The sequence below is a fragment of the Euleptes europaea genome, chromosome 11 (genome assembly GCF_029931775.1).
Source record: "Euleptes europaea isolate rEulEur1 chromosome 11, rEulEur1.hap1, whole genome shotgun sequence".
Lineage (NCBI taxonomy): Eukaryota > Metazoa > Chordata > Lepidosauria > Squamata > Sphaerodactylidae > Euleptes > Euleptes europaea.
Window position 1 is genome coordinate 16,154,279 of NC_079322.1, and position 27,722 is coordinate 16,182,000.

The 27,722-nt window shown below is 43.8% G+C and overlaps 1 protein-coding gene across 1 annotated transcript in view; it reads right to left on the reverse strand.

Moving 5' to 3' along the window:
* Window positions 1-27,722, reverse strand: part of LOC130484131 (contactin-associated protein-like 2) — a 490,648-nt gene that overhangs the window by 36,764 nt on the left and 426,162 nt on the right. Inside the window, exon 2 of the mRNA XM_056857036.1 lies at window positions 4,530-4,640. Coding sequence (XP_056713014.1) covers window positions 4,530-4,640 — 111 coding nt within the window. The remainder of the gene's footprint in view (window positions 1-4,529; window positions 4,641-27,722) is intronic.

Genomic DNA, 27,722 nt, shown 5'->3' on the forward strand with positions numbered 1-27,722 from the left:
GCATAAGGTTCCCCATTCAATCGCCAGCATCTCCAGGTAAATTGGTAAAAGAATCAGATACAGGTGATGTAAAAGACTTCCCTCTAAGACCTTGGGGAGCCTCTGCTGCTCAGAGTAGCATAATGCAACTCCATGTGTTCTACCATAACCTTGGTAGTACAAAGACAACGCCATGCGCTATTGATGTTGCACTTATGTTAAAGCATGGAATTGAGAATGTAATGCATATTCATGATTTTGCAAATATTCTATTAATAAATGCAGAGTAAAAACACCCAGATAAATATTGGAAATGTAGCCATATGAAATGCACCTATAAGCTTTAAGTGATAGAAATCCACTCTTCTGCATCCTGATTGTGAGAAGGAATTGTGAGGTCAAGATATAAATAAAGCTTGAGCTCCTTGCACCTTGTTTCTGAAGCTGGTTCATGCATGTACTTATTACTCATATTAGATCTGCAAGCACAGAAAATGTGCATGCAAATCCACAGACTGGACGTGTGCTTTAGTAGCATATGTTTAATTAAATCAATCACCATTATACATTAACGGAGATTTGTAGAAAGGCTGGTATGATAACAGATTCAAATAATCTGCCTGGCAAACAAAAGAGAAAGACTATTACACCGTTTACTAACCATGCTTAAAATGTTGAATTGCTATGCTTTTGCTATGCCATGCTATTGAGAGTCAGTGTGGTGTAGTGGTTAAGAACGGCGGACTTTAATCTGGAGAACTGGGTTGGTTTCTCCACCCCTCCACATGCAGCCTGCTGGGTGACCTTGGGTTAATCATAGTTCTCTCAGAATTCTCTCAGCCCCATGTATCTGACAAGGTGTCTGGTGTGTATGTGTGTGTGTGGGGGGGTGATTGTAAGCAGCTTTGAGACTCCTTTCGGTAGAGAAAAGCAGGGTATAAAAAACAACTTTTCTTCTTTATGTCTACAGAATACTCAAGAGTCTTCAGAAAGTCACCTCTATATTGATCAAATGGTATGTAGCATGGAAGGGAAACAAAGATGGTGAACTTGTGTCATTGTCATCCTTCTGATGATGGAGATCCTTTTGGACAAAGTTCAGCACAAGGCTCACAGCAGACAAAAATTGTGCCATGATCTTCAACTTATAAAGCCAAAGCAACAGTTATGGTAATGTGTGATTCCCTTCAAAAGAAGAATCCCCACATCTCCACCTCGTCTCTCCTCCATAACATTTGCTAATAGGATACCCATAGTATGACATCATCCCGTTTATTTTTCCCCATCCATGCTCCATTTCATTAGCTGCTATTTTTGGGGGGTGGGGAATCTCACCATCGGATGATGTCAGGTCACATATTTTGCATTATATATCTATTTATTTTGACAGCCAGCATGGTGTAGTAGTTAAGGTGTTGGATTAGGACCTGGGTTCAAGTCTCCACTCACACCATGGATATATATCAACATCTGTCTGTCTGTCTGCCTATCTAGAGATTTAATTTCATTTGTGCCCCACCTTTTGCTTTCACTGTTCTCTTCTCCTCCATTTTATCCTCAAAACAACCCAGTGATGTAGGTTAGGCTGAGAGGGTGTGACTAGCCCAAGGTCACCCAGCAAGCTTTCATGGCAGAATGGGGATTTGATCTGGGGTCTCCCAGATCCTAGTCCAACACTCTGACCACTACACCACACTGGAGAAGGAGGAGATGTCAAGGGATTCCTTGCATTGGGAGCCATGCATTGGTCATAACATGTAGTTCCAGCTTAATGTGTGTGTGCCGTCAAGTCACAATGGACTTATGGGGACCCCATAAGCATTGAAGACAACATCATACTCAACCTAATCAATCAGCATTGAGCTGGTCTGCTATTCAACATGTTTCAATCAATTAGCTCACAAATTTTTCATTCAGAATTTAAAAAAAAATCCTACAGATTCATCATTTTTGATAAGTTAGCAAGCATTTTCCATAAGAGAAACTGATCCCTTGCCCACCAAATTGATGAGAACGGTAACGTCTTCACTGAAGTCACCCTCCAGAAGAGATGCAAGTAGATTCGAAGAACAATTAGATTCAAGTCCAGTAGAACCGTAAAGATTTGGGTATAAGCTTCTGAGAGAGACTTGTGAGCTTATAGCTTGAAATTTTTTGTTGGTCTTATTGTTGGTAAGGAATTATTGGACATGAATCTAGCTGTTCTACTGCAGCCCAACACATCTACCCTCTGAAACTAGATTTGGAGAGAAGGTGTGTTGAAGAATCAGTGATGGTAGTGTCCCATTCCAGGATTCTAGGCCTTCTCTTGGGGTGTTGTATCCTTAGGTGCTTCTGAGGTGGGAACAGGATTACTTAGATACACCTAAGCATGCTTTACTTGCTCTTTCCAGAATGGGGGCAGAACTTGATACTACAAAATCCTGCAAAATCCCTTCAACTAGAGATGACACCACCGTGACCTGGATAGTCCAGGCTAGCCAGAGCTCATCAGATCTTAGAAGCTAAGCAGAGTCAGCCCTGGTTAGTATTTGGATGGGAGACCACCATGGAATACCAGGGTCACTAGTCAGAGGAAGGCAATGGCAAACCACCTCTGTAAGTCTCTTGCCTTGAAAACCCCACGGGGTCACCATAAATTGGCTGCAACTTGACGGCACTTTCCACCCCCACTCAGATAACACCAGGATAGAAAAATAATGAAACATACATAGCGCAGGGACAAATGGCTCTGTCATGCTACCTCTTTTCTGCTTCCTGAAGTCAGTGGGCTTAGAAGAGCATAACACTGGTTAGGACATTGATCACAATTGGTAGCCATGTTCATCTGTCTGTAGCAGTAGAAAAGAGCAAGAGTCCAATAGCACCTTAAAGACTAACCAAATTTCTGGTAGGGTATGAGCTTTCGTGAGGCACAGCTCACTTCTTATCTGAAGAAGTGAGCTGTGAATCATGAAAGCTCATACCCTACCAGAAATTTGGTTAGTCAGAAGAAGAAGAAGAGTTTGTTTTTATATGCCGACTTTCTCTACCACTTAAGGAAGAATCAAACCGGCTTACAATCACCTTCCCTTCCCCTCCCCACAACAGACACCCTGTGAGGTAGGTGAGGCTGAGAGAGTGTGACTAGCCCAAGGTCACCCAGCTGGCTTCGTGTGTAGGAGCGGGGAAACAAATCCAGTTCAGCAGATGAGCCTTCACCACTCATGTGGAGGAGTGGGGAATCAAACCCAGTTCTCCAAATCAGAGTCCACTGCTCCAAACCACTGCTCTTAACCACTACTGGACTCTTGCCCTTTTCTAATGCTGCAGACAGACTAACATGGCTACCCAGTGAACATTTCTGGCAAGGTATAAGCTGAAGAAGCGATCTGTGACTCATGAAAGCCTGCCAGAAATTTGGTTAGTCTTTAAGGAGCTACTAGATGCTTCCTCTTTTCCTCTTTTTAGGACGGTGTTGTCAGTGCCTTATCTTCCTTTGGCATTACATTCGTTCAATTACACTGAAGTATAATTTGATGTACATTAAACTCATGCACCATCGGGGAGAGACGTGCCTCTTCATGCTCCTTAAAGATAAGAAAGGACAGGAAAGGGGGACACAAAGCAGAAACCACCGGGTCGATTTACCTTTGCTTGAGTGGCCATGCCTTTGCAACTATTTATTTGTTCTATAAATAGAAATCCTTTCATGTAGAGAAACAAGCCATGTCACCATCACAAAGCTCCCTAGCAGCCAACAGGCATTGTGAGTGATGCATTTCCCCAAAGGGGAGAAATGGGGAAAGTATTGACTGCTTGAGATGACTGGCTTTGATGCTTGTTGAACCCACAGCCCATACAGTTCTCCTTCAGGAGGTGCCCACAGGGAGACTCAGCATGGTTGGAAAACAGATTAATGCAGTCTTGCAAACATGTCTGCAAAAGCTACTGTGTGTGTGTGTACAGTGCCATCAAATCAGGGTGGTGTAGTGGTTAAGAGCGGTGGACTCTAATCTGGAGAACTGGGTTTGACGCCCCCCTCCTCCACATGAGCGGGGGATGCTAATCTGGTGAACTGGATTTGTTTCCCCACTCCTACACATGAAGCCTGCTGGGTGACCTTGGGCCAGTCACAGTTCTCTTAGAGCTCTCTCAGCCTCACCTACCTCACAAGGTGTCTGTTGTGGGGAGAGGAAGGGAAAGAGATTGTAAGCCAGTTTTATTCTCCTTCAAAGGTAGAAAAACTCGACACATAAAAACCAACTCTTCTTCTTCTTCAACTGACTTATAGCGTCCCCAGCAAGGGCTTTTCAAGGCAAGTGATTAAACAGAGGTGGTTTGCCATTGCTTACCTCTGCAGAGTTTTCCTTGGTGGTCACCTTTCCAAATACCGGCCCAGCTTAGCTTCTGAGAACCAACAAGATCGGGCTATACCATACCATCTTCCCTCTCACTCTCACAAAAGCTAGGAACCCACTAGAAATGTTAACTGTCGACTTGTCCATACACATGGGTATGTAAGAACACACACACACACACACACACACACACAACAAAGAATTTCTTACCTCCTCTTTTGTTTAGCTTTGCATACCCCGGGGCGTAGCTGTTTGACAGAGAGGATGAACTGCTGAAGGAGGAGTGGGCGAGGCTGGAGACTAATGCTTCATCGCATTTTTCTGAAATACAAGGAAGAGAAATGCTTTTTGAGACTTAAGTCACCTCGGGAAACCGCATTATGCTTTGCCTTACTCACGCCGCCTTCATTTTAAAAAAACCACAGCAGTACTCTATGGTGCTTGAACTGTCATCACATTAAAGTTAATATCCAGTGCTGAAATCCATATCACTTTGACGGTAATAACAAAACAAAAAATCCTGCATCCCTTAGAAAGGTTTTCAAACTTTCTCCCTTAGGGAAACCTAAGAACACAAGAAAAGCCATGCTGGATCAGACCAAGGTCCATCAAGTCCAGCAGTCTGTTCACATTGGCCAACCAGGTGCTTCTAGGAAGGCCACAAACAAGATGACTGCAGCAGCATTATCCTGCCTGTGTTCCACAGCCCCTATAATGGGCATGCTCTTCTGACCCTGGAGAGAATAGGTATGCATCATTACTAGTATCCATTTTTTTACTAGTATCCATGGATAGCCCTCTCCTCCATGAACATGTCCACTCCCCTCTTAGAGCATTCCAAGTTGGCAGCCATCACCACATCCTGGAGCAGGGAGTTCCACAATTTAATTACCTGTTTGTTATCAACTTCTCCGCTGCAGAACAGCAGGCAAACGTGCACATTTACAACCGGAAGTTCCGCCTTGCAAGGGGCCTTATACCTTATGGTAAAGGGCTGCTTCCGGTTGTAATGCATTGCAGGGGGCCTTTTACCACTTGAGTGGTAAAAGGCCCTTGCAATACGTTTACACATGGACGTGCCACATCGCAAGCGGCCATTTACTACCTAAACTAAGAGTTTGAGTGGTATAAGGCTCCTCGCAAGGCAGCACTTCCAGTTGCAAACTGGAAGTGACGTGCACGCATGTCGGTGCGCGTGTGCGCAATCCTGAGCTCTGCCCCAAAAGCCTCCCGCCAGAGGAGAGGGGGGACCTGGCAGCCCTATCTATCATATCCATAATCAACATAAGGACATAAAGAAAGCCCTGCTGGATCAAACCAAGGCCCATCAAGTCCAGCAGTCTGTTCACACAGTGGCCAGCGAGGTGCCTCTAGGAAGCCCCCAAACAAGACGGCTGCAGCAGCACCACCCTGCCTGTGTTCCACAGCATCTAATAGGCATGCTCCATTGATACTGGAGAGAATAGGTATGCACTATAAGAACATAAGAAAGGCCATGCTGGATCAGACCAAGGCCCATCAAGTCCAGCAGCCTGTTCACACAGTGGCCAACCAGATGCCTCTAGGATGCCCACAAAAAAGATGACTCCAGCAGCATCCAAAGAATATGTGGTAAGATTTCCTCACACTATATATTTTTTCAAAAAACACAGGTAATTTGAAAGATATCAGCAAACGTCCTGACTTAATTGAGGAAGATTAAAGATCTTTCAGAAGGCACAGTCTTAACTATTATGTATGTTGACTCATTATATACCAACATTGCGCATGAAGACAGATTATAGGCAATCATGAACACCACTCCAATCAAAGCTACTGCCAAACGGATGCTGAACTGTCATGTTTTGTCCTCGTAGGCCACTGTTGTATTTACAGATCTACGGCACTGCTGTGGGCATATATGCCATGTATGGAAACTCGTTTGTGACTGAACTAGCTGTCTCAGCAATTACTATCTGATTACAGTACTGATGTATAGATACCATCTTCCTAATACGGATTCCTAGGAAGGATTTTCTCAAGAAGGGCAATCAGGATTTCATATCTGTGTCTTACCCACTCCATGGAACACATACATTTTCTCGATGCCATGATTATTTTGCAAAATGGTCACCTAGCAGGTCTTATCCACACAATGTTCAAAGTTTGATAGGATGCAGCCAAGCCATGCATTATAAGATCTTACAAGATCTTGGGGTAGGGGTGGACTGTAAGTTAAATATGAGCAGCCAGTGTGATGCAGTGACAAAAAAAAGCTAATGCGATCTTGGGGTGCATCAACAGAAGCATAACATCCAGATCACAAGATGTCATAGTTATGCTGTACACTGCACTGGTCAGGCCGCACCTGGAGTATTGTGTGCAGTTCTGGAGGCCCCCCCCTCTCTCTCTCTCTCTTTGCCATCATGTTGCAGCCAACTTATGGCGACCCCATATGGTTTTCAAGACAAGAGATGTTCAGAGGTGGTTTGCCATTGCCTGGCTCTGCGTCACAACTCTGGTATTCCTTGTTGGTCTCCCATCCATATTCTCAGCAAAGCTGCCCCAGTTAGCATCCAAGATCTGATGAGACTGGGCTGGCCTGGGCTATCCTGGTCAGGGCTCTCAGAGTATCACCGCTGAGAATAACATTGTTTTTGTAACTTTGACTTCATCATGTTTAATCCGTATCGACGGTTGTTCCTTTTAAAATGTTTTTGTAAACATTCCAATTGATTTCGGTCTCACTAGTTTCTGAGGAAGCAGAGAATAAAGTATGGAAGAACGTGTAAATTATTTTTGAAAAATGGCCTAGGAAGACTGTCTGGATTTTCCTAATATTAATATCAGCCTGAGAAGACCTTTCTTCCCAATGTCCTTTCCTCCTAGAAAATGCATAGGGCAGTATTCATGTTTTATTCTATGCAGGGAACAATCAATGCCTTTGCAGCTCACAATCCTCCCAATATGTGTGGTTGTCACATTTAGGGTTGCCAGGTCCCTCTTCGCCACCAGTGGGAGATTTTTGGGGTGGAGCCTAAGGAGTTGTGGTTTGGGGAGGGACTTAAATGCCATAGAATCCACTTGCTAAAGAGGCCATTTTCTCCAGGGGAACTGATCTCTATTGGCTGGAGATCAGTTGTAACAGCAGGAGATCTCCAGCTAGTACCTGGAGGTTGGCAACCCTAGTCATTTTGTGTGAACAAGGGTAGGGTTTCCAGGTCCCTCTTTGCCACCATTGGAAGGTTTTTGGGGTGGAGCCTGAGGAGGGCGTGGTTTGGAGAGGGAAGGGACTTCAATGCCATAAAATCCAATTGCCAATGGGGCCATTTTCTCGAGGTGAACTGATCTCTGTTGGCTGGGGATCAGTTGTATTAGCAGGAGATCTCCAGCTAGTACCTGGAGTTTGGCAACCCTAGAACAAGGGCCACACACATTTTCCCCCCATTTACATTAAGATCCAGTACACATGAATGGAATGCTGGATTTTTTAAACAGGACGTTCACACCCACTGAAGCTGTATGCACATTGGAAATATATACACATCCCTCCTTTTCGTGCAAAACGGCAACCACATGTATTGGGAGGATCTCAGGTAGCACATGTTCCTGTCACCTGTAGTTGGAGCACCAAAATCAAACATCTGAAAAGGTCTGAAGTATACATGGTTACCAGGATAATCAAAATGGCAATCACTTGTCCATTAAAGTTTAAACTGGGGAAATAACACTACGGTTAATCACGGTAGTACTGACATTTCAGAGGCATAATTTGCCTTTCTTGTAATCTCCATAATCCTTTTAAGCACTTTATTTCCACTAGACTCAGTAGAGAAAAGATTAAGTCAGTGTTATTGTGGAAAGTAGAAAGAGAAAGGAAAGTTTTTAAAGCCTTTCGTTTGTTGGATGAAGGAGAATATCTAGAATTAAGATTGTACTTTACGCCATGCAAAACTCTAAAGAAAAAAAAAACACCAAAAATTCTTACACTTCTCCTTCTCAACTGCTTGCAATTAACATGTAATCTTTTAGGATAGATTTTTCTACTTTTTTCCCTCCTGCATTCATTATTCTTCTTCCCTTAAGGCATTTCCTTATCGGCAAAGGAAGAACTAACTGTTCCACTACGTTTTGTTTAATCTTTTTAATATATGCGCTGGAGTGTAGGCTCTGTTGTACACGAAAATAATCCTCAATTCACACACAGGCAGAGAAATTCCCTCGTGGGAACAGCTCCACCACTAGAAAATACATCTTTGGAGTATAGCGAAAAGACAATGATTCGTAGAGCCATTAAAGTTAAGTATTCAATGCCGTAGTGTATCAAAACTTGGAACCTTTTCAGTGGGACATTTTCAGTGAGTTGCCAGATTTTGATATCAGAGATATGAAGAAGAACAGTTGGTTTTTATATGCCAACTTTCTCTACCTCTTAAGGAAGAATCAAACTGGCTTACAATCACCTTTCCTTCCCCTCCCCACAACAGACACCCTATGAGGTAGGTGGGGCTGAGAGAGTGTGACTTACCCAAGGTCACCCAGCTAGCTTCATGTGCAGGAGCGGGGAAACAAATCCAGTTCACCAGATTAGCCTCCGCCGCTCATGTGGAGGAGAGGGGAATCAAACCCGGTTCTCCAGATAAGAGTCCAAAGCACCCAACCACTGCTCTTAACCACTACACCATGCTGGCTATGAACCCCATAGGCAAGGCTAGGGGACAAATCCAGAGCAGGAGAGAGCTTTACCTATTGGGTCAAGATTGACTGAGGGTTGTATGAGTCAGTGGCTGACCATCTACAATGCATGCACATGGTCTCAAGTTCAATCCCCATAGGTAGGGTTGCCAGCTCTGCATTGGGTAATTCCTTGAGATTTGTGGGTAGAGCCTGGGGAGGACAGGGTTTGGGGAGGGGAGGGACCTCAGTAGGGCCCAATAGGGGCCCTTTTCTCCAGGGGAACTGATCTTGGTCATCTGAACATCTGTTGTAATTCTAGAGCAGGGGTGTCAAACATACGGTCCGTGGGCCAGATCCGGCCCATTGAGAGCTTTTATTCAGCCTGTGAGCCAACCGAGGAAGCCCCCCTTCCTGCTCCCGATCTGGGCTGGCGAACCCGCTGCGGGCTCACCAACTAGGGCCACACACACCCCAGTCCCAAGGTGCCAATTATAAAAGACTGTTAAATAAATTAAACACTGGAAGAGTATTGTTTTAAGCATGTTTGCATTTTGAGTAAAAAATTAAAATAATAATAATAAAATAATACCGTTAATTGGCTTTGCCTGTGTCTTCTATGAAGTTTGTATCTCTGGTCCCTGGCATTAAATCTGATGGAACACCTGGCCTGGCCTGACCAAATCACATTTATTGCATATCCGGACCTTGTAACAAATGATCTTGACACCTCTGTCTTAGAGCATAGAACTTAGAAGACAGGCAGGCAGGCAGGAAGACAACAGAAAGTAGCAGGAAGTGTAGAGTTGCCAGGTCCCTCTTCGGCACCGGTGGGATGTTTTTGGGGCAGAGCCTGAGGAGGGCAGGGTTTGGGGAGGGGAGGGACTTCAATGCGGCAATTTTCTACAGGGAAACTGATCTCTATCAGGGAACTGATCAGTTGTAATAGCAGGAGATCTCCAGCTAGTGCCTGGAGGTTGGCAACCCTAAGGAAGTGCCATTCCCATGTGCACAGTATGGAAACTGGAGGTGAGATTAAGGCTAACCAGCAGGCTTAGACCGATGAGCAAATAACTAGGCTTGTTGTTAACTAGGACTATTGTTCCACGCCTGGGCTGATACCTATGGCTGTGTTCTAGGCTCCACTTCCCTAAAGGTGGTATTCAAGAAGATTAGGCTCCCGCTTCATGTTTTTCTCAGGAAAAATGCCCAAGGAACTGATCAGACCACAATGGAAAGTTGTACTGAAAATTTGGCTTTCTATCAGACTGTTTCTATAGAACTTATTCTGGTTATCTGCTTCCAGGATCATTGGGTTAATAATCTGTTGCTTGCCCATTCAATATACAAACAGTAAAAAAAAATTCTTTTGTTGCTCATTTTTTGGAGGCTGCAGAGAAGAGACGAAGGGAGGTGTTTTTAGAGCTGGGTCTTATTTTAGTTTTATGGTTTTATTGTTCAAGACCTCAGTCTAAGAACAGGGGGGGAAGAAAAAGAAAATTTTCTTGTAAGGATTTTTTATTTGCTTGCCTTTGGTACTTTTATTTTTCCCCCTTGACCATCAATCAAAAAAGTTCCCTTGAAGGGTGTGTGTTTGTGTGTGTGTGTGAAATAGTCCATCTACTTAAAAAAGAAAGAAAGATATTAACACAATACAGATTGATGTCTCTAGAGATCTCTGAATGAAATGGAATGCTATCAGAAGGCTTCTAGAATTGGAAACTGGGAAAAAATGAGGTAAAGCAAAAATAGTGCAAATCCCTCTTTATTGTTTGATTTTTGGGGATGCATTTAGTGGAACCTGAGAATGCAGAAAATCCATCTGTGCAAGTTATAAGTTACAAATGTTATTAGGAAAATACAAATAGAAGGGCAGATTTCAATAACACTGATAGGGTTGCCAACCTCCAGGTGGTCCTGGAGAGAATGAAGGCTCAGTGCTGTATAGATGATGGAAAAGATCCAAACAGCACTACAAAGTAATATCAACACAAGATAAATTTATAAAGGTGCAGGTAAGTGCAAGGAGTGAACATATGTACAGAAATTAAGGGAAACACAATCAGGATTTTTTTACAATTAGCATAAATAGTCCAGCAAGATATGCAAAATGACAAAAGAAATTGTCCAATGGATCACATAAAAACAATATAGCTGTCCATGAAAGACTTTCCTGTCAGATATGTGTAGCTGATGAAGCCATGTGCGAAACGTGTGCATGATCTAGACGACACGTCCGGGCACCTCTTCTGGCACCTCCTCGCTGTGGTCCTCATTCTTGACATTTTGTGTCCAGCTACCGAGAAGTACAGGAAAGTCTTTCATGGACAGCTATATTGTTTTTATGTGATCCATTGGACAATTTCTTTTGTCATTTTGCATATCTTGCTGGACTATTTATGCTAATTGTAAAAAAATCCTGATTGTGTTTCCCTTAATTTCTGTACATATGTTCACTCCTTGCACTTACCTGCACCTTTATAAATTTATCTTGTGTTGATATTACTTTGTAGTGCTGTTTGGATCTTTTCCAACCTCCAGGTGGTGGCTGGAGATCCCCTGCTATTACAACTGATCTCCAGCCAATAGAGATCAGATCACCTAGAGAAAATGGCCACTTTGGCAATTGGACTCTATGGCATTAAAGTCCCTCCCCTCCCCAACCCCCCCTCCTCAGGCTGCGCCCCAAAAACCTCCCACCAGTGGCGAAGAGGGACCTGGCAACCCTAGCCACTGACTGTGTGAACAATCCAAGGCCTATATGTTGGAGAAAGAGCAGCTCTGAATCTATTGACTATCCTTCAAACCCTCTGGATGTGGGTTCAGCCACCTGGTAGTTAGGTTCGAGTCCGGTAGCATCTTGGAGACCAGCCAGACTTTCGAGACCCAAAACTCTCTTCATCATTCCTTAAAATGGGAGTTTCCTAGGCAATGCAGAGCCAGACTTCAGGTGAGATCTTCTCCCCGGCTGCTACTGTGCTCAGGCAAGTCTGAAGCCGTTCTCTAGCCTAGGGAGACTTTCTCTGCCAGCATCAGAGAAGAACTTTAAATTTATCTGAGCCAAGCAGTGGGATACCAGCCAGTACCCAGTAACAAAACCATAGCACTGTGACTAAATGAAGTTTACATTGAAACGCAAACCAATTTTTTCTACAGTACAAAAATTACAATTCTCCAAGTAATAAAGTTATGATTACAAATCAAAGAATCCACAAGCTATAAGTTTCTTTGCGTGTTGCAAGTCCTTTTTAAACATATAAACCACAATAAAGTTGCTAGTGAATTGCATTACAATCGTTGCAAATAGCTAACGCTTGGCAGTACAAAAGTTGTACAACCAAACATAACAGCACTTAAGCAGAGATAACGCGAATGGCGAGAAGGGCATCTGGTATAAACCCCATTTCACACCAAAGTTTCTTCAGTCGCTATCGAACCAAAAGCTGTGCTCAGCACTGGAGAATGCACATAAATACAGTGCTCAATGTGTAAATTCACATCACTGAATAAAAGTGCATCGCCACATAATCCACAGACAGACTCCTAGCTGGTTTCAGAGTACCCAGTAACATGCAGACACGTTCTGGCTTTTAAAGACGTAGTTTCCTCCCTGCATTGGCGCAGAGCCTCCCTTACCGCTTCTTCCAGTCTTATTAAATGCATTTTACCAATATATGTTTCATACTGATGTTCATTCTGGATTCTATTTTTGGAGAGGTAGGCTAAGAAAAAACAACAACACCTTACTTCCATATTAATGAATATCGCACCTTCTATTTAGCCTCTAATAAGCTCTCTCTATGTAAATTCTGCTCTGCATCAAATTTGGGAAGTGGGAGATACTTAAAATGAGCCAGCTGCAATAAATCACACACAACTCAAAAAAGGAAAGAGAAACACAGGCCCCGACAACATCGGTAACCTTGCTTGAGCTGTTCTGTGATTTCCCGTTTAGCCTCGGCCGAAAGCCACAAGGGGAAAGAAGCCGAGAAACGTAGATTCCTTTGGCAGGTTTTGCTGATTTCCTGCAAAAAGAAAAGAAAAAGTAATCCCGTCTTTCACTTACTACGAGCCCAATTCTTGAAGCCTTACTGTTACCCAGATACAGGAGCCCTTCTTATATGAGTCAATGTACTGTATCCTGTTAATCAATTAGAGAACACTCTATTCGGCAACCGTGACAGCTGCGGTGAAGGCATCAACGGTACTCCATCCCATTTATCTCCGTAAGGTGTTAACTTCAAAGACAACCTGGGACCATTTAAATGTTAACATTATGAAGCTACAGCAGTCTCCCAGCTTACTCCACTTTGTCCTAATAAGCTCTGGCACCGGCACCTTACGCGCAGCTGCCGTTGCCTGATGCAGGTGGAAAACGGGAGGTGTTTTCCGCAGCAGGAACAGCGAATTAAGGGCCTCTTGTTAAAACCGACGGGCGAACAAAGGCTTTCTGCTGCTGCGCACCTTGGGTAATTGCACGCAGGGAGCTGAACCGGAAGGCATACATTTATTTTAATTTTTTTGCAGCAGAGATAATACCACTATTCTACCATGCCACTGAGCAAAGTCTGAAGCCTTCCTCCAGCCTAAGGAAACTTCTTCCTAACTAAGAGACGTTTAAGTGGGAGGAAGGCTCTTTATGATAGAGGAACTTCTTCTGGCCTAAGGTTGGATCTATTCTAGGATTGCCAACCACCAGGTAGTAGCTGGAGATCTCCTGCTGTTACAACTGATCTCCAGCCAATAGAAATCAGTCCCCCTGCAGAAAATGGCCACTTTGGCAATTGGACTCTATGGCATTAAAGTCCTTCCCCTCCACAAACCTCGTCCTCCTCAGGCTCTGCTCCAAAAACCTCCCGCCAGTGGTGAAGAGGGACCTGGCAACCCTAATCTATTCCAATATTTAATTTCAACAGTCACAGCAATAAGACTGGCTACAATATAAGAGAGTTTAAGAGGGTAGCCAGGGTGGTCTGCAGTAGAACGGTTAGATTTGAGTCCAATAGCACCTTAGAGACTAAGATTTTGGGGGTATAAGCTTTTGAGAGTCAAAGCTCCCTTCATCAGATACTATAGTATCTGACAAAGGGAGTTTGGACTCTCAAAAGCTTATACCCTGAAAATCTGGTCAGTCTCTAAGTTGCTGCTGGACTCAAATCTCGCTGTTCAACCACACAAGAATCACCTATGCTGGATGAAATCAAGGGTTTGTGTTGTTAAGAGGATTTCTCTTCATATCTCTTTGCCTGATTTCTCCCCGAAATCCAAAAATAAATTTCTTTCCCTCTTTTTCGGAATTTGGAGGGTTTCCAATCTATTCTGTTTATATCAAAAGAGGAATTGGAAGAGATGTGAGGCAGGAAGGGAGGTTCTACAAAATAGCAGAATTTCATTCTTTGCATGCTCAGAGATAAGGAATGTCTTCCTACCCTCTTGCAAGAGCATCCTGTGGTGTGTAACATCAGTAGGGTTGCCAACCTCCAGATGCTGGCTGGAAATCTCCCACTATTACAATTGATCTCCAGATGACAGAGATCAGTCCCCCTGGAGAAAATGGCCGCTTTGGCAATTGGACTCTATGGCATTAAAGTCCCTTCTTAAACCCCACTCTCCCCCGGCTCCACCCCCAAAATCTCCAGGTATTTTCAACTTGGAGCTGGCAACCCTATACATCAGGGAGGGAAACCTGCAAGGTTCAATGCTGAAGGGTGCATTGAAATGTAACAAAACGACAAAGATAAATCAAAATGAAGTTCTTTTTTTGAAAGGGAATAAGAGGAATCAAAGCCTATATCAGAAAAAGAGAATTTTGGAAAAAGAAACCCCATTCCTATTTATTCCAGCACTCTACAAGCTTCTAAACCCATTGTGGACCAACAAGTCTTGTCAATAGGGTTGCCAACCTCCTGGTACTAGCTGGAGGTCTTCTGCTATTACAACTGATCTCCAGCCAATAGAGATCAGTTCCCCTGGAGAAAATGGCCGCTTTGGCAATTGGACTCTATGGCATTGAAGTCCCTCCCCTCCCCAAACCCCGCCCTCCTCAGACTCCACCCCAAAAACCTCCCGCCAGTGGCGAAGAGGGACCTGGCAACCCTACTTGTCAACAGGCATTTCCTGCAACTCCACGCAACCTATCGCCCAGTTTCTAGTCAGGGTAGCCTCTGATGCCACAAAGGAAGAGATAAGAAAGGGATACAAGGAGTGGCAAGATTCCCTAAGCATAAGACATTGAGGACGAGGAGAGATTAAAAGACGTGGAAGTAGAAGAATTCAGCTAAACCTGATATTAACTGCTATGCAAACAGGGCATGCAACCAACGGCCTTCTTTCTCGCACTTTGTGCGACCCAGAGAAAGTAAGACATTCAGTATCTGTTTGCTTTGTATGCATAGACTCTTCTGGAGTCTGTTTGCTTTTTATCTGCTGTTCCTAACCAAGCTCCCAGGCATATAGAGTTTTTTTTTATGAATTCCTTTTTTTTTTTTTTTTTGCAGAAGAAAAGGGAAAAAAGAGAACTTTTTGTACATGATTGACATTCTTGCCCCAAGATCTGGATGAGAGATTGCTGTTGAGGCTGGTTTGCATTCGGTTTCATAGGCAAATGAGTCCAACAGCAGCTGAATCCGTGCTGTAAATAGGTGTGGAGCCCAGCTGTAATCGGAAGATTAAAGCCTCGCTTACTGATCCTCAGGAATGCCTCATATCCCAACCCAAATTGTACAGTGTCAATAGAGATAAAGCAGTATTGCTCAAAAGAGTCCTGGCTCCTGCCACAGCGGTGGCAGCCAAAAGCAGATAAAAAGAAACAGCGGCGTTTGCCTATTCCAAGCGGAGCCCAAAGAGAAGGGACGCATTAAAAGATAGGGCCACACGCCTGGAATTGGGTTACTTTAGAAATATGTTTTATATCCTTTTTTAAAAATCAATACATAAACTGTAGTTGACCCAGTTGCTCCATGTAGAAAAATAACAAGGAAACGGAAATAAATAAAAGAACAGAAAATAAAGTTATATAGATCAGTTTGGGAAGTCATGATCTTCTCTGGCATAGTGTCAGTTGGACACAGCAGCACCCTTCCACTACAGGGGAGCTGGAATTCTTGGCACTAAATCACAATTTAGATACAGTGGGTGTTTTGGAAACCTGGTGAAATGGGGGAAAATCAATGGGACACTCTTATCCTTGGATATAAACTCTGCAGAGAGGCAGGCAGGTATGTGCTGTGGCCAATATTGCTTTGTAGATCGAAGAAGAAGAAGAAGAAGAAGAAGAAGAAGAAGAAGAAGAAGAAGAAGAAGAAGAAGAAGAAGAAGAAGAATTGGTTTTTATATGCCAACTTTCTCTACCACTTAAGGAAGAATCAAACTGGCTTACAAACACCTTCCCTTCCCCTCCCCACAACGGACACCCTGTGAGGTAGGTGGGGCTGAGAGAGCTCTAAGAGAGCTGTGACTAGCCCAAGGTCACCCAGCTGGCTTCATGTGAAGGAGTGGGGAGACAAACCCGGTTCTCCAGATCAGAGTCCACCACTCCAAACCACCGCTCTTAATCACTACAACACGCTGGCTGTCAGAGGCGTAGAGTTGCACTAATACAGAAGAGGACAACCAAGGGGTTGGAACACTTTTCTAATGAGGAAAGGCTAAAGAGTCTGGACCTTTTCAGTTTATAAAAAAAGGCAACTAAGGGGGCACATAATAGAGATTTATAAAATTATGCATGGGGTAGAGAAATGTGGGGTAGAGAGGTTTTTCTCCCATTCCCAAAATAATGAACTTGGGAGCACCCAATGAAGTTGATGGGCGATCACTTCAAGATGAGCAAAAGGAAGTATTTCATTACTCAACGTGTAATGTGGAATTCATTCACGGCCAAAAGTTATTGTGATGGCCACATCCATAGATAGCTTTAAAAGGGGGCTTGGACAGATTCATGGATGAGTTCAGAAGTGGCTACTAGCTGTGATGACCAAAGAGAACCTCCTTGTTCAGGGGCAGTACTAACAGGCCATAGGGGGAATTGTTTTATCAACAATTTCAGTGCACTGTTTCTCACTGCTGGTTTTATAGAGTTGTTTACATTGTGTAAACACGTTGCATGTTTCCCCCCACAATTTATTCAGCATCTAAAAGTATAATGTACATCATTATTTGTACATATAAAGAATACCTATAATACTAATTTATTCACTCACTCCTAATGCAGACAAAATGCATATGTTGTATGAGGGAAATTCAGGGCAAGGAATCCAGAATGGTGGGAGAAATAAAAAAATCACAGATTCAGTCAATACAAAAGTGAAGAATCACATACTGAATTCACACAGGAAATGTGAAATAGAAATGGGGATTTTCAGGTCGCACGCTAGGGATATGAAATTAAAAATCATCTGTACCAGCAAGTGACCTATAGCACCATTAAGAAGCTTGCTGCAATTTCTAGAAGCATTTCTGTAGCCTGGTACAAAGAGAAAACCCTCCCTCTATTCCCACACTAAAGGGAGACTTGCTTTTGGTAATATAAGTGGAATGGCAGATCAATATATTCATTTGCTCTGCATTCTGCTCCAAATGACAAGAAGCACAGTCTTTTGAATTTAAAAGGTTATGGCTTTATTGTCTGATAAGTGGTACCTGCCACTGAAAATTGGTAGTAATCTTTGAAGAGGTTGTCTCATCTAAGCCACTAAGAATGTATGTTTAATCAGAAGCTCTCTTAAGTGGAAACAGTCCAGGGAACATCTACAGACATGCGCTCTGGAGAGACATTACCCTTTCTTATAGTTCAAAGAGGATAGTTGGACAATGAAAAGTTGTCACATCTGATCTTTGCACAGGGTTTTTAAAGGCAGCCATACAAGCAGGTATTTTCTCAAAGGTGAGAAGGCACATTAAAGGACTTCAATGTGCTTTTAAAGGCAGGATTGGGGGTCCCTCAGAGGCTTAGATTAAGCAAAGCCCGATGGCCCTGCTTTCACCCTGGAGGCGTCGGTTCAAATTCGATATTCCTGAGAAATGGCCAAAATTAAAGTGTAATCTAGGGCTGCGTAATTTATTCTTGTATTGGTTCGCTGCTTTTTCTACCCTAATGGGCAATCAAGGGGGCTCGCAATGAGGAACGCTCAGCTAAACCTGTCTTGGGATTGTGGTTTGTACATAAATTGCGAGGGGGCCCTCGGCATAAAAACATTGGGTTTTTTTTCTCGACTATTCCAAACCGGATCAAAAATGTTCCACGCATGCAAGTTTCCGTTTTGCCTTTTTCCCTCCCCATCCCTCGCTTGTCATGTGTTAAAACCAATTTATAAAGAGGTGTTTCAGTTCTGCGGGGGTGGGGGGAGCCGCATGGCACGGTGTTCCATTCTAGCTCTGCCTCTCTTTCTGGGCTGACTCTACATGAATTGGTTCCAGATTGCAAACACCTGCTTGCATATTGGCAAGCTCAATGTTTCTCCAATCTGGGTTGCAAATGTCTTTCCAAGTAGGGTTGCCAACCACCAGGTACTAGCTGGACATCTCCCGCTATTACAACTGATCTCCAGCCGATGGAGATCAGTTCCCCTGGAGAAAATGGCCGCTTTGGCAATTGGACTCTATGCCATTGAAGTCCCTCCACTCCCAAACCCTGCCCTCCTCAGGCTCCACCTCCAAAACTTATGCAGTGCAGGATGGCATGGCTGCCAGTGGAGAGGCCTGGACACCAGTCTCCAGGCACTGCCACGCCACTCAGGGATGCTGGCTGGGCCTTCTGCCAGCGTCCCACCGGTGTAAAGGCCCACACTGGCGTTCTGGGGAGCATGCTGGCGCCCCCGGGGCATTCTTGAGGTGTGCCGGGGGGCAGAGCTGCATGTAGGCAGCTTCCTGTCCTCTTTTGCCCTGGGTACACTGACATTGAAAAGAGTGAGGCTGCGCCAGCTTTTTTCTGGGGCGAAAAGCCCCATTTAAAATTTAAAAAGCCTTTTAAAGGGTTTTTAAAGCATTTCAGCAGTTGTGGAAGGGCTTAGGAGGTGCCACAGCGGCACCTCAGCCACGCCGTCCCTGCCTCCAAAAGCTCAGGAATGGTGATAGAAACCACTGGTATCCAGACTAGCTAAATTCTGTCTTGGGATAGGTAAGACATGGGGAAATGATATTAAAGCTGATGCAGAGTTTTAAACCCATTTGACTAGCTCAAATGTTCATGTAGCTATTTTTGTTGCTGTTGTTGTATTGAGCTATTGTTGTTTTAATGATCTTTTGACTTTGTAATACTGGTCGACTGCAATAAATTATACTCCAGCTCAGGAATGGGCTATCATTCTAGTTTCATAGGGTTAAGGTCGTTCTTCCCCCTGTTTTGTTGCTAACCCTATGGCTTCACCATAAGTCACCTGCGACTTGTTGGCACTTTCCACCCCCAAGAATTATTTAAAGCTCGCGGGTTTAAACTCATGGGCCCTGAGTTACCGTCCTCTGGTATATACTGTTTATTGAACAAAGGGCTCAATAGAAGTGGCTGCACCAGTGCTGTAACTGTTGAGCTGGAATAGATCGAAGACCTGACTCTCCCCCACCAATGGGAAACCAAACTTATTTGCCTTTTCAGCACATGTACCACTTAACATTAAGCTGGCACTTTTCCTTCAATTTCCTCATGCCACCTTCAATCCATATATGCCATATTCAAGGCAGAAGCTAGATGCTTGGCTGGCTACCTATCAGTTGCCTGCTGTTACTAGCAGAGATAAAAGCAAAAAACAATAGGTGCCTAACTGATAAATCATGCTGTGTTTCCCTGACAGTTTTTCCCTTGGAGGAAGAGACAAATCATGTCCTAACTATTTTCTCCCTCCAGCTTTTACCTAGGCTTTACTCAACTATAAATACTAAATGCTCTAAGAGTGCCATTTCAACCTGACGACTCCTTCCATCCCCCCCCCCCCTGCAAAGGGATAAGGGAGAAAACAAACCAGGTATTTTTCTGATTTTCTTTTCCCATCATTCCTTAAGAGCTCTCTCTCTCTCTCTCTCTCTCTCTCTCTCTCTCTCTCTCTCTCTCTCTCTCTCTCTAACATGTTAATTTCTCACAATGCAACAGCCCTGCTTCAACGTACTCAACACTTTCTGTCCGGGTGATGTATTGATTTCCGGGGAGTTTCATTAAAATGTGTCAGCTGAGAGGTTTTGGCAGCGAACTGTCAAGAAATGCATTTGACTTCTTTCCGTTCCTGCCATCAGTGGGAAGGTACATAACACCTCTCATCATTGAAACGGATTTTAGAAATGCTGGAGAGCAGTGTGGTGTAGTGGTTAGTGTACGTAAGAAAAGAACAACACAGCCCATTTCCCGAGCTCCAAGTCCTGTGGAAAGGCAGCCTGCCAAGTCTCATTAGGCCTAAGCAGAGCTGTCTTCCCATTAGGGTTGCCAACCTCCAGGTAATAGCAGAAGATCTCCTGCTATCCCCAAATGGTAATAGCTGAAGATCTCCTGCTATCTCCAAATGGTGACTGGAGATGCCCTGCTATTACAACAACAGAGATGAGTTCCCCTGGAGAAAATGGCATAGGTGGACTATGGCATGAGACCCCACTGAAGTCCCTCCTCTCCTCAAACCCCACCCTCCTCAGGCTTCACCTCCAAAAACTCCAGGTATTTCCCAACCCAGAGCTGGCAACCCTACCTCCTAGTCAGATATTGACAGGGGACTCATAAGCTAGTCAGATGGGTCAGTCAGTCAGATGGGTCAGATGGGTCTCTGATAGGGTTGTGCAAAAAAGTTTTTTTGGGTAAATTCCGGGCTTGGGTTGATTTGGCTTTTTCAGGAATTGCCTATTCGTCTTTATCCCCAGGTTTTGGTATCTGGTAAACCCAAACCATGAAAATTACCAAAACTGCCAATTTCAGATTGATTTTTGGTTAGGGTTTATCGATATGCCCAACCCTAGTATCTGAAGTAGTAGAGGCTCCTCCTCCTTAAAATGTGAGATTAAAAGATGGGACAGTTCTTTAGCACAAGGTATTTGGCATCCTCTCAGGCAGGGGCAGATAAAGGGAGGTTGGTTGGTGGATGGGAAGAAGAGAAAGATGCAGGTAAAGGGGAGAGGTGATAGACAGGGTTGCAAACCTCCAGGTAGTAGCTGGAGATCTCCTGCTATTACAACCTATCTCCAGCCAATAGAGATCAGTTCACCTGGAGAAAATGGCCGCTTTGGCAATTGGACTCTATGGCATTGAAGTCCCTCCCCTCCCCAAACCTCGCCCTTCTCAGGCTCCGCCCAAAAAAAACCTTCCGCTGATGGCGAAGAGGGCCCTGGCAACCCTAACCATGCAAAACTCATATGGCTGAGTCTCTTTCTCCTTCAGGGTATTAAACTGTCCAAATGAATACTGAAAGCATGGTTTTCAACACTGTGCATGGTGTGTGAGCAATTGTACACCAATCAGAGTGATCAGAGCGATCCGCCTCAACACTATTCATGCACGCTTGCAGCAAATATGTGCAGGCTGTTTAAGGAGGCATAGCCAACTCTTTCTTTTGAAAGGTCAAGCCATTAATTGAATTTGGCAGCTAATGGTGAGTAAATCCTCTCAATTAATTTTTGGATGGTTTTGTAATTCAGACAGCCGCTTAGTCACTGAGCTCTAGACTGTTTCATTACCAGATTTGTTATGCAAACCTCAGTGTGTCTACGTAGAGATGTAGACAGACAGAATGGCAGCTACAAAATGAAGACTGAAAAAATATTGACAGGGACTAGTCAGTCACCCTTATGTAGACTGAATGTGATTAGCAAAAAATGCCAGCCAAGCACTGAGAGTCCAGAACAAATATAACATCCACATTGCAAGATGTCAAAGTTCCGCTGTACCCTGCATTGGTCAGGCCCCACCTGGAGTATTGTGTGCAATTCTGGAGGCCTCACTTCAAAAAGGATGTGGTCAGAATGGAGCAGATCCAGAGGAGAGCGACGAGGATGATCAGGGGCCTGGAGACCAAGCCCTAAGAGAAAAGGCTGAGGGAGTTGGGAATGTTTAGTCTGGAGAAGAGGAGGTTGAGGGGGGACATGATTGCTCTAAGTATTTGAAGGGCTGTCACTTAGAGGAGGTCAGAGGATAGGACTCACAATAATGGGTTTAAATTGAGGGTGGAAAGGTACTGGCTGGATATTAGGAATTTTATTTTTACAGTAAGAGTTGTTCGACAGTGGAATCAGCTTCCTAGGGAGGTGGTGAGCTCTCCCTCACTGGCTGACTTGAACAAAGGGTGGACAAACACTTGTCAGGGATGCTCTAGGCTGATCCAGCTAGGGCTGTTGGAAAAAAAATCGGTAAAGTTCGGCTTCGGCAAAATTTGGCCCTTTTAAATTTGGGCCGTGCGAAGTCCGAACTCCCCTGCTTCGGATCCCTGAAATTTGGGTGAGATCCGGAGTTTGGGGAAAAATTCGGGGCCCCTGTGGGCCTTCACAGGGCTTCCATGAAGGCGCACGGGGGGGAAGGGCTTTAAATAGACCTGCGCCCAACAGCTGTTAGGAGCAGATCTGTTTCCCCCCCCCCACGTGCCTTCAGGGGGCTTCCCTGAAGCCGGGCAGGGGGCCCTTTAAACAGATCTGAGCCTCCCGGCCGGGAGGCACAAATCTGTTTAAAGGCCCCCCGCGTGCCTTCAGGGGAGCTCCGTGAAGGCACGGGGGGGGGGGAACCCCGAATCTGCTGAATTTATTCGCCGAAGCCCCGAAGTCGGCGAATTTGGCTCCCCCGTTTCCCGTCTTTTTTGAGTTCGGTTCGTCCCGAACCGAATCGACAGCCCTAGATCCAGCATTGAGCAGGAGGTTGAACTAGATCGCCTGTAAGGCCCCTTCCAATTCTATGATTCTGTTATTCTAATATCCTAATAACAGTATCACCTGTTTCTTCAAATTGGATGGAATGTTATCTGATTTCTTTCAGGATATCAACTTTATAGGGCACCATGGATGGATGCTTTTTTTTGCTATACACTGGAACCTTAAATAAGTGGTATCATTAAGACTTGCTTTTAAAATATGTTACCTTGGTCTTCATAGCACATATGTAAACTCACTACAGTAGTATCTATAAAGGGTTCCTCAAAAGAGTCCCCGGAATTGTAGTTTAGCAAGGATGCAAGAAATGTTGATTCAAAATCCCTAGCTCTCTCAGGTCTTTTATGCATGGCTGTTTCACTTGTCATCACCCCTTTGCTTGGATTATGCATGCCATTCCCGACCATCAGAGGTCGTCTCACTCTCCCTGAGTTTCCATGTGTTTTGAGGGACCTGTTTTATATTGAATTTGAAACTGAAGTCGTCAGAGGGGTGACGGCTAGGGCTGTTGATTCGGTAAAAACCGAACTGAAAAAATACTGAATAAATGCCATTTCGGTACATTTCTGGTTCGGGTTTACCAAATCAGCAAAATCTGGGAGGTTGGCAAAGCTGAATTTGTCATTCCTGAAAATTCGGCTTTATCAGGAACTCCTTTCCATGGCTCCTGCGTGGGCAGTTTTGCAGGTAGAGGTCCCATATTTTCAGGGTAGCTAGAAGGGACTCTGTGTGCAAGAACTCCCAAGTTTGGTAAAGATTGGGTCAGGGAGTCCGGAGTTATCGGGTCTGGAAGGGGTCACCTTCATCCTCCTCCTTTGAAATGCATTGGCAAAGTGCCTGTGTTCAGAATCTTTAGTGTGATTTTTGCAATGTATCTTTGCAAAGTTCACCCCGTGCCTCCATAGAGATACAATGTATCTATGTATCTGAATACAATGTATTCAATCAGTTTAAATCTGTGGTATACACATACCCAATTAATAATTAGACAGAAGATGTTTCACACATAGCATAAGTTTCTTTTCTAATTAAGAATGAGTGAACGGAACTAGGTCAAAAATTATTAAATAATTGGTGAATGCTAAAAAAATCTGACTTTTTTTTAAAAAAAGGTCTACCTTGATTTGTAAGTTAAAGGAAATTTCCATGCATAGTCAGAATGTGCTCTCAGGTTAAAACTATCTACAGTTCACATCCTGGACACTAATCTGGGGATAGAAGAGCTAAGCAGCCCCCCTCCCAATAATTTCTCATGTCTCCAATATATTTTGAGCAAACTCAGGGAAGTTCCAGCGGTCTCACTAAAAGCAGATGCTGTGTAATTCTTGAACTTTCCTGACAAAGCTCCAGAAACTCCCTAACCCAGATAGCCTATAGCTAGGGTTTCCAACCTCCCAGTACTAGTTGGAGATCTCCAGGGGAACTGATCTCTATCAGCTGGAGATCAGTTGTAACAGCAGGAAATCTCAAGCTAGTACCTGGAGGTTGACAACCCTACCACCCTGTGGTGTGTTATACAAACCAAATTCATGGGCTGAAGTTACAAAAGTGTGGGTTGATTTCTCTACAAAAGGTAATTTAAAAAGAAATCCCTTTTTAAAAGGAAAAGAAAGAATGACTCAGTTTCTGTCTTTTTTAAAAAAAGCGAATTTCAGAATTCCCCTCCCCATAACAACACTACAATGGAAGAAGAAGAGTTGGTTTTTATATGCGGACTTTCTCTATCACTTACGGGAGACTCAAACCAGCTTACAGTCACCTTCCCTTCCCCTCCACACAACAGACACCCTGTGAGGTAGGTGGGGCTGAGAGGTCTCTAAGAGAGCTGTGACTTGCCCAAGGTCACCCAGCTGGCTTCATGTGTAGGAGTGGGGAAACAAATCCAGTTCACCAGATTAGCCTCTGCCGCTCAAGTGGAGGAGTGGAGAATCAAACCTGGTTTTCCAGATCAGAGTCCACCACTCCAAACCACCATCTTAACCATGCTGGCTCTTCAGTACAAACAATCAGCTGACAGTACAGTAGTCCAGACAAATCAAATGATGTATACATATGTATGGAGGAACAGGGTCAAGTAGATTGTCAAATATCTCCTCTCCCTTCCGCATCCCTGGATGATAACAGCGTAGTAAGATTATAATGTATCCTTGAACAATTCCCCTCCTCTAAAGTGCAATCTGTCAAATGCAAGCAGTGGCAAGACAAACACTGTCTATTATTGTATCCTCGTTGGGATGTACAATTAGTAGAAAGGCATTTTAAGGCTACTGTACTATGTAATTATGCTCTGCAGAACCTTATCATTAGCACATGTTTAGCATGTCAGCCAAAGAAAACAGCATGGTAAAATTAGCATATTTCACAAACAAAAGGGACCTCGGCGGGGAGAAACCAGATGCGATAGCTAGCAATAATCACTGGATGTACAGGTCCAACAAAGACCAAACTTTTTCAAATGCTCTAGTGACTAGGGTTGCCAGGTTCCTCTTTGCCACCGGCAGGAGGTTTTGGGAGGTGGAGCCTGAGGAGGGTGGGGTTTGGGGAGGGGAGCGACTTCAATGCCATAGAGTCCAATTGCCAAAACGGCCATTTTCTCCAGGGGAACTGATGTCTATCAGCTGGAGATCAGTTATAATAGCAGGAGATTTCCAGCTAGTACCTGGAGGTTGGCAACCCTATGTGTTAGTTCAAATGCCGTAAATCCCCATGCAAAGTATGATAACTAGGACATGCAGTCTTCCTTTTGTGCTGCATGATGGTGAGCATGTCTTTATTTTGTGTGCTATTCTGGAGCATTTAAAGTGGGCATGATGACCGACAGGTGCCACAGATAGAAAGATTGCTATAGAGCAAATTACTGTGCTCCAAAGAGGAGCAGTATACTATAACAAAATCATTGTGTCCCATAAGAGCTGTAATACAGCTGTATTTATACTGAGATAAAATCATCTGTAAAGAGGAGAAGATAGGGGAGAAAATGTGATGAATGGGATACTTGCTATACACCTCTTTAAGAAACCAGCAAATACAGGTCGTATATCAAGGAGGAAAACTTTCCTTGTTTTAAGATACACGATGCTGTCGGAAAAAGCATTCTGTAGTCTGGTGTAGTATTGTGGAAAATAGTCTGATCTAGAAATCAAGATCTCCTTGGTTTGATTTATGCCTGGGATGATAATGATGATGATGATGATGATAATAATAATAATAATAATAGAATCCAAAGCCATACTCAGCCTTATCTGCAATATAGGGATAATTATACTGATCTCTCTCATGAGCATTCTCAATTCTCTGAAGCAATAACAACAACCATAATAAGATTTTCCATAAAGGGAATTTAGCTTATTTGGGCTGTAGAAGAAAACTACTGGAGTAATCTTAAGCAATTCTATTCTAAAGTAAGTCCCCCTTTCCCCCTCTGGGGCTTGCTTCCAAGAAAGTGTTCATACTAGGGTTGCCAGGTCCCTCTTTTTCAAATGCTCTAGCGACTAACATTGCCAGGTCCCTCTTTGCCACTGGCGGGAGGTTTTAGGGGCAGAGCCTGAGGAGGACAGAGTTTGGGGAGGGGAGGGACTTCAAGGCCATAGAGTCCAATTGCCAAAGCAGCCATTTTCTCCAGGCGAACTGATGTCTATCGGCTGGAGATCAGTTGTAATAACAGGAGATCTCCAGCTACTACTTGGAGGTTGGCAACCCTAGTTCATACGATTACACAGAGAGGCACCTTTTTTCAATTTGCTGTCTCGAAAAGCCACAAATTAAGGTCAAAGCAACTCATTGCAGGATTAGTAAAAATAAATAAAGATAGAGATGATGCTTTCATCACCAATCCTTATATACCTCATGTGAATTTCATTCAAATACCCTTAACTTCTTTTACAAAGTTAACTTTTATGACCGATGCATTTTTGCCAGGAGTGTCGCCTGATGGTGTGAAGGATTAATATTGTCTTATAGATGAATGGACGAGATCTGAGGAAGATAAAATGAATTGCTAAGTGCTTTGCGCTTAACCAAAAAGTTCCACTTTGCTCCCTTATGGAGAATGATGGAATATCATTTTATTGAACTCCATTATCCTAATGAGAAGATAGTCTGCACTTGATCTTAGCCAAAAGGCTGGAGAAGATGTTTTAATGACTTACTACTGCTGCTTAATGAGAAGATTTCATAATTACTGAAACGACATCTGTTTGATTAATGGGCTTTATGCAGTATTCATGCTTATCCCTTTAACTCTCGCTGATGACATACGTCGCAGCTGACAGACACATAACATATAGAATGAGCCGAAGCTTATTCTTCTGCAATTACATTAATCTATCGTCAGTGTGAAATAAATCAGGAATGTTGCAATAGAATAAGGTTATATAAATGTGAGCAGAAGTAGTCTGGTTAGAGTTGGAATTGCAGCATCATTGAGACTTCTAACTAAGGACATAAGGAACCCTCTTGAGAAATGTTGGGTCTTAGATGTTTTTTCCAAGAATTTCAGCATTGATCTTTCGATGGGAACTGTAGCCTCGGCTCTTATTGACTCTAGTTGCTGGGGTGGATCCAACCACCCTCCAAGAAGCCTTCCTACAGCTTTCCACTCACTTGAGAGACTTTTCCAGTGGAGCAGAAGTAGTCTGGGTAGAGTTGGGATTGCAGCATCTTTGAGAAGGCACTCCTAAATAGGGACATGAGGAACCCTTTTGAGAAATGTTGAGTTTCAGATGTTTCTTCCAAGATTTTCAGCATTTCCCTTTAGTTGACTCAGCATGTTATCCATCTGAAGCAGAGAGGCACACTCCTCATGTTTTGCAGGCATTTGTCTAACAGCCACACAAAGATTTCCTTCTGATTGATGAAACCTGCAGGGTGAATTGGGTGAAATACCGGAATCCTGTCTCATGGAATCCAGTGGCATCTTCGGTGCACTTC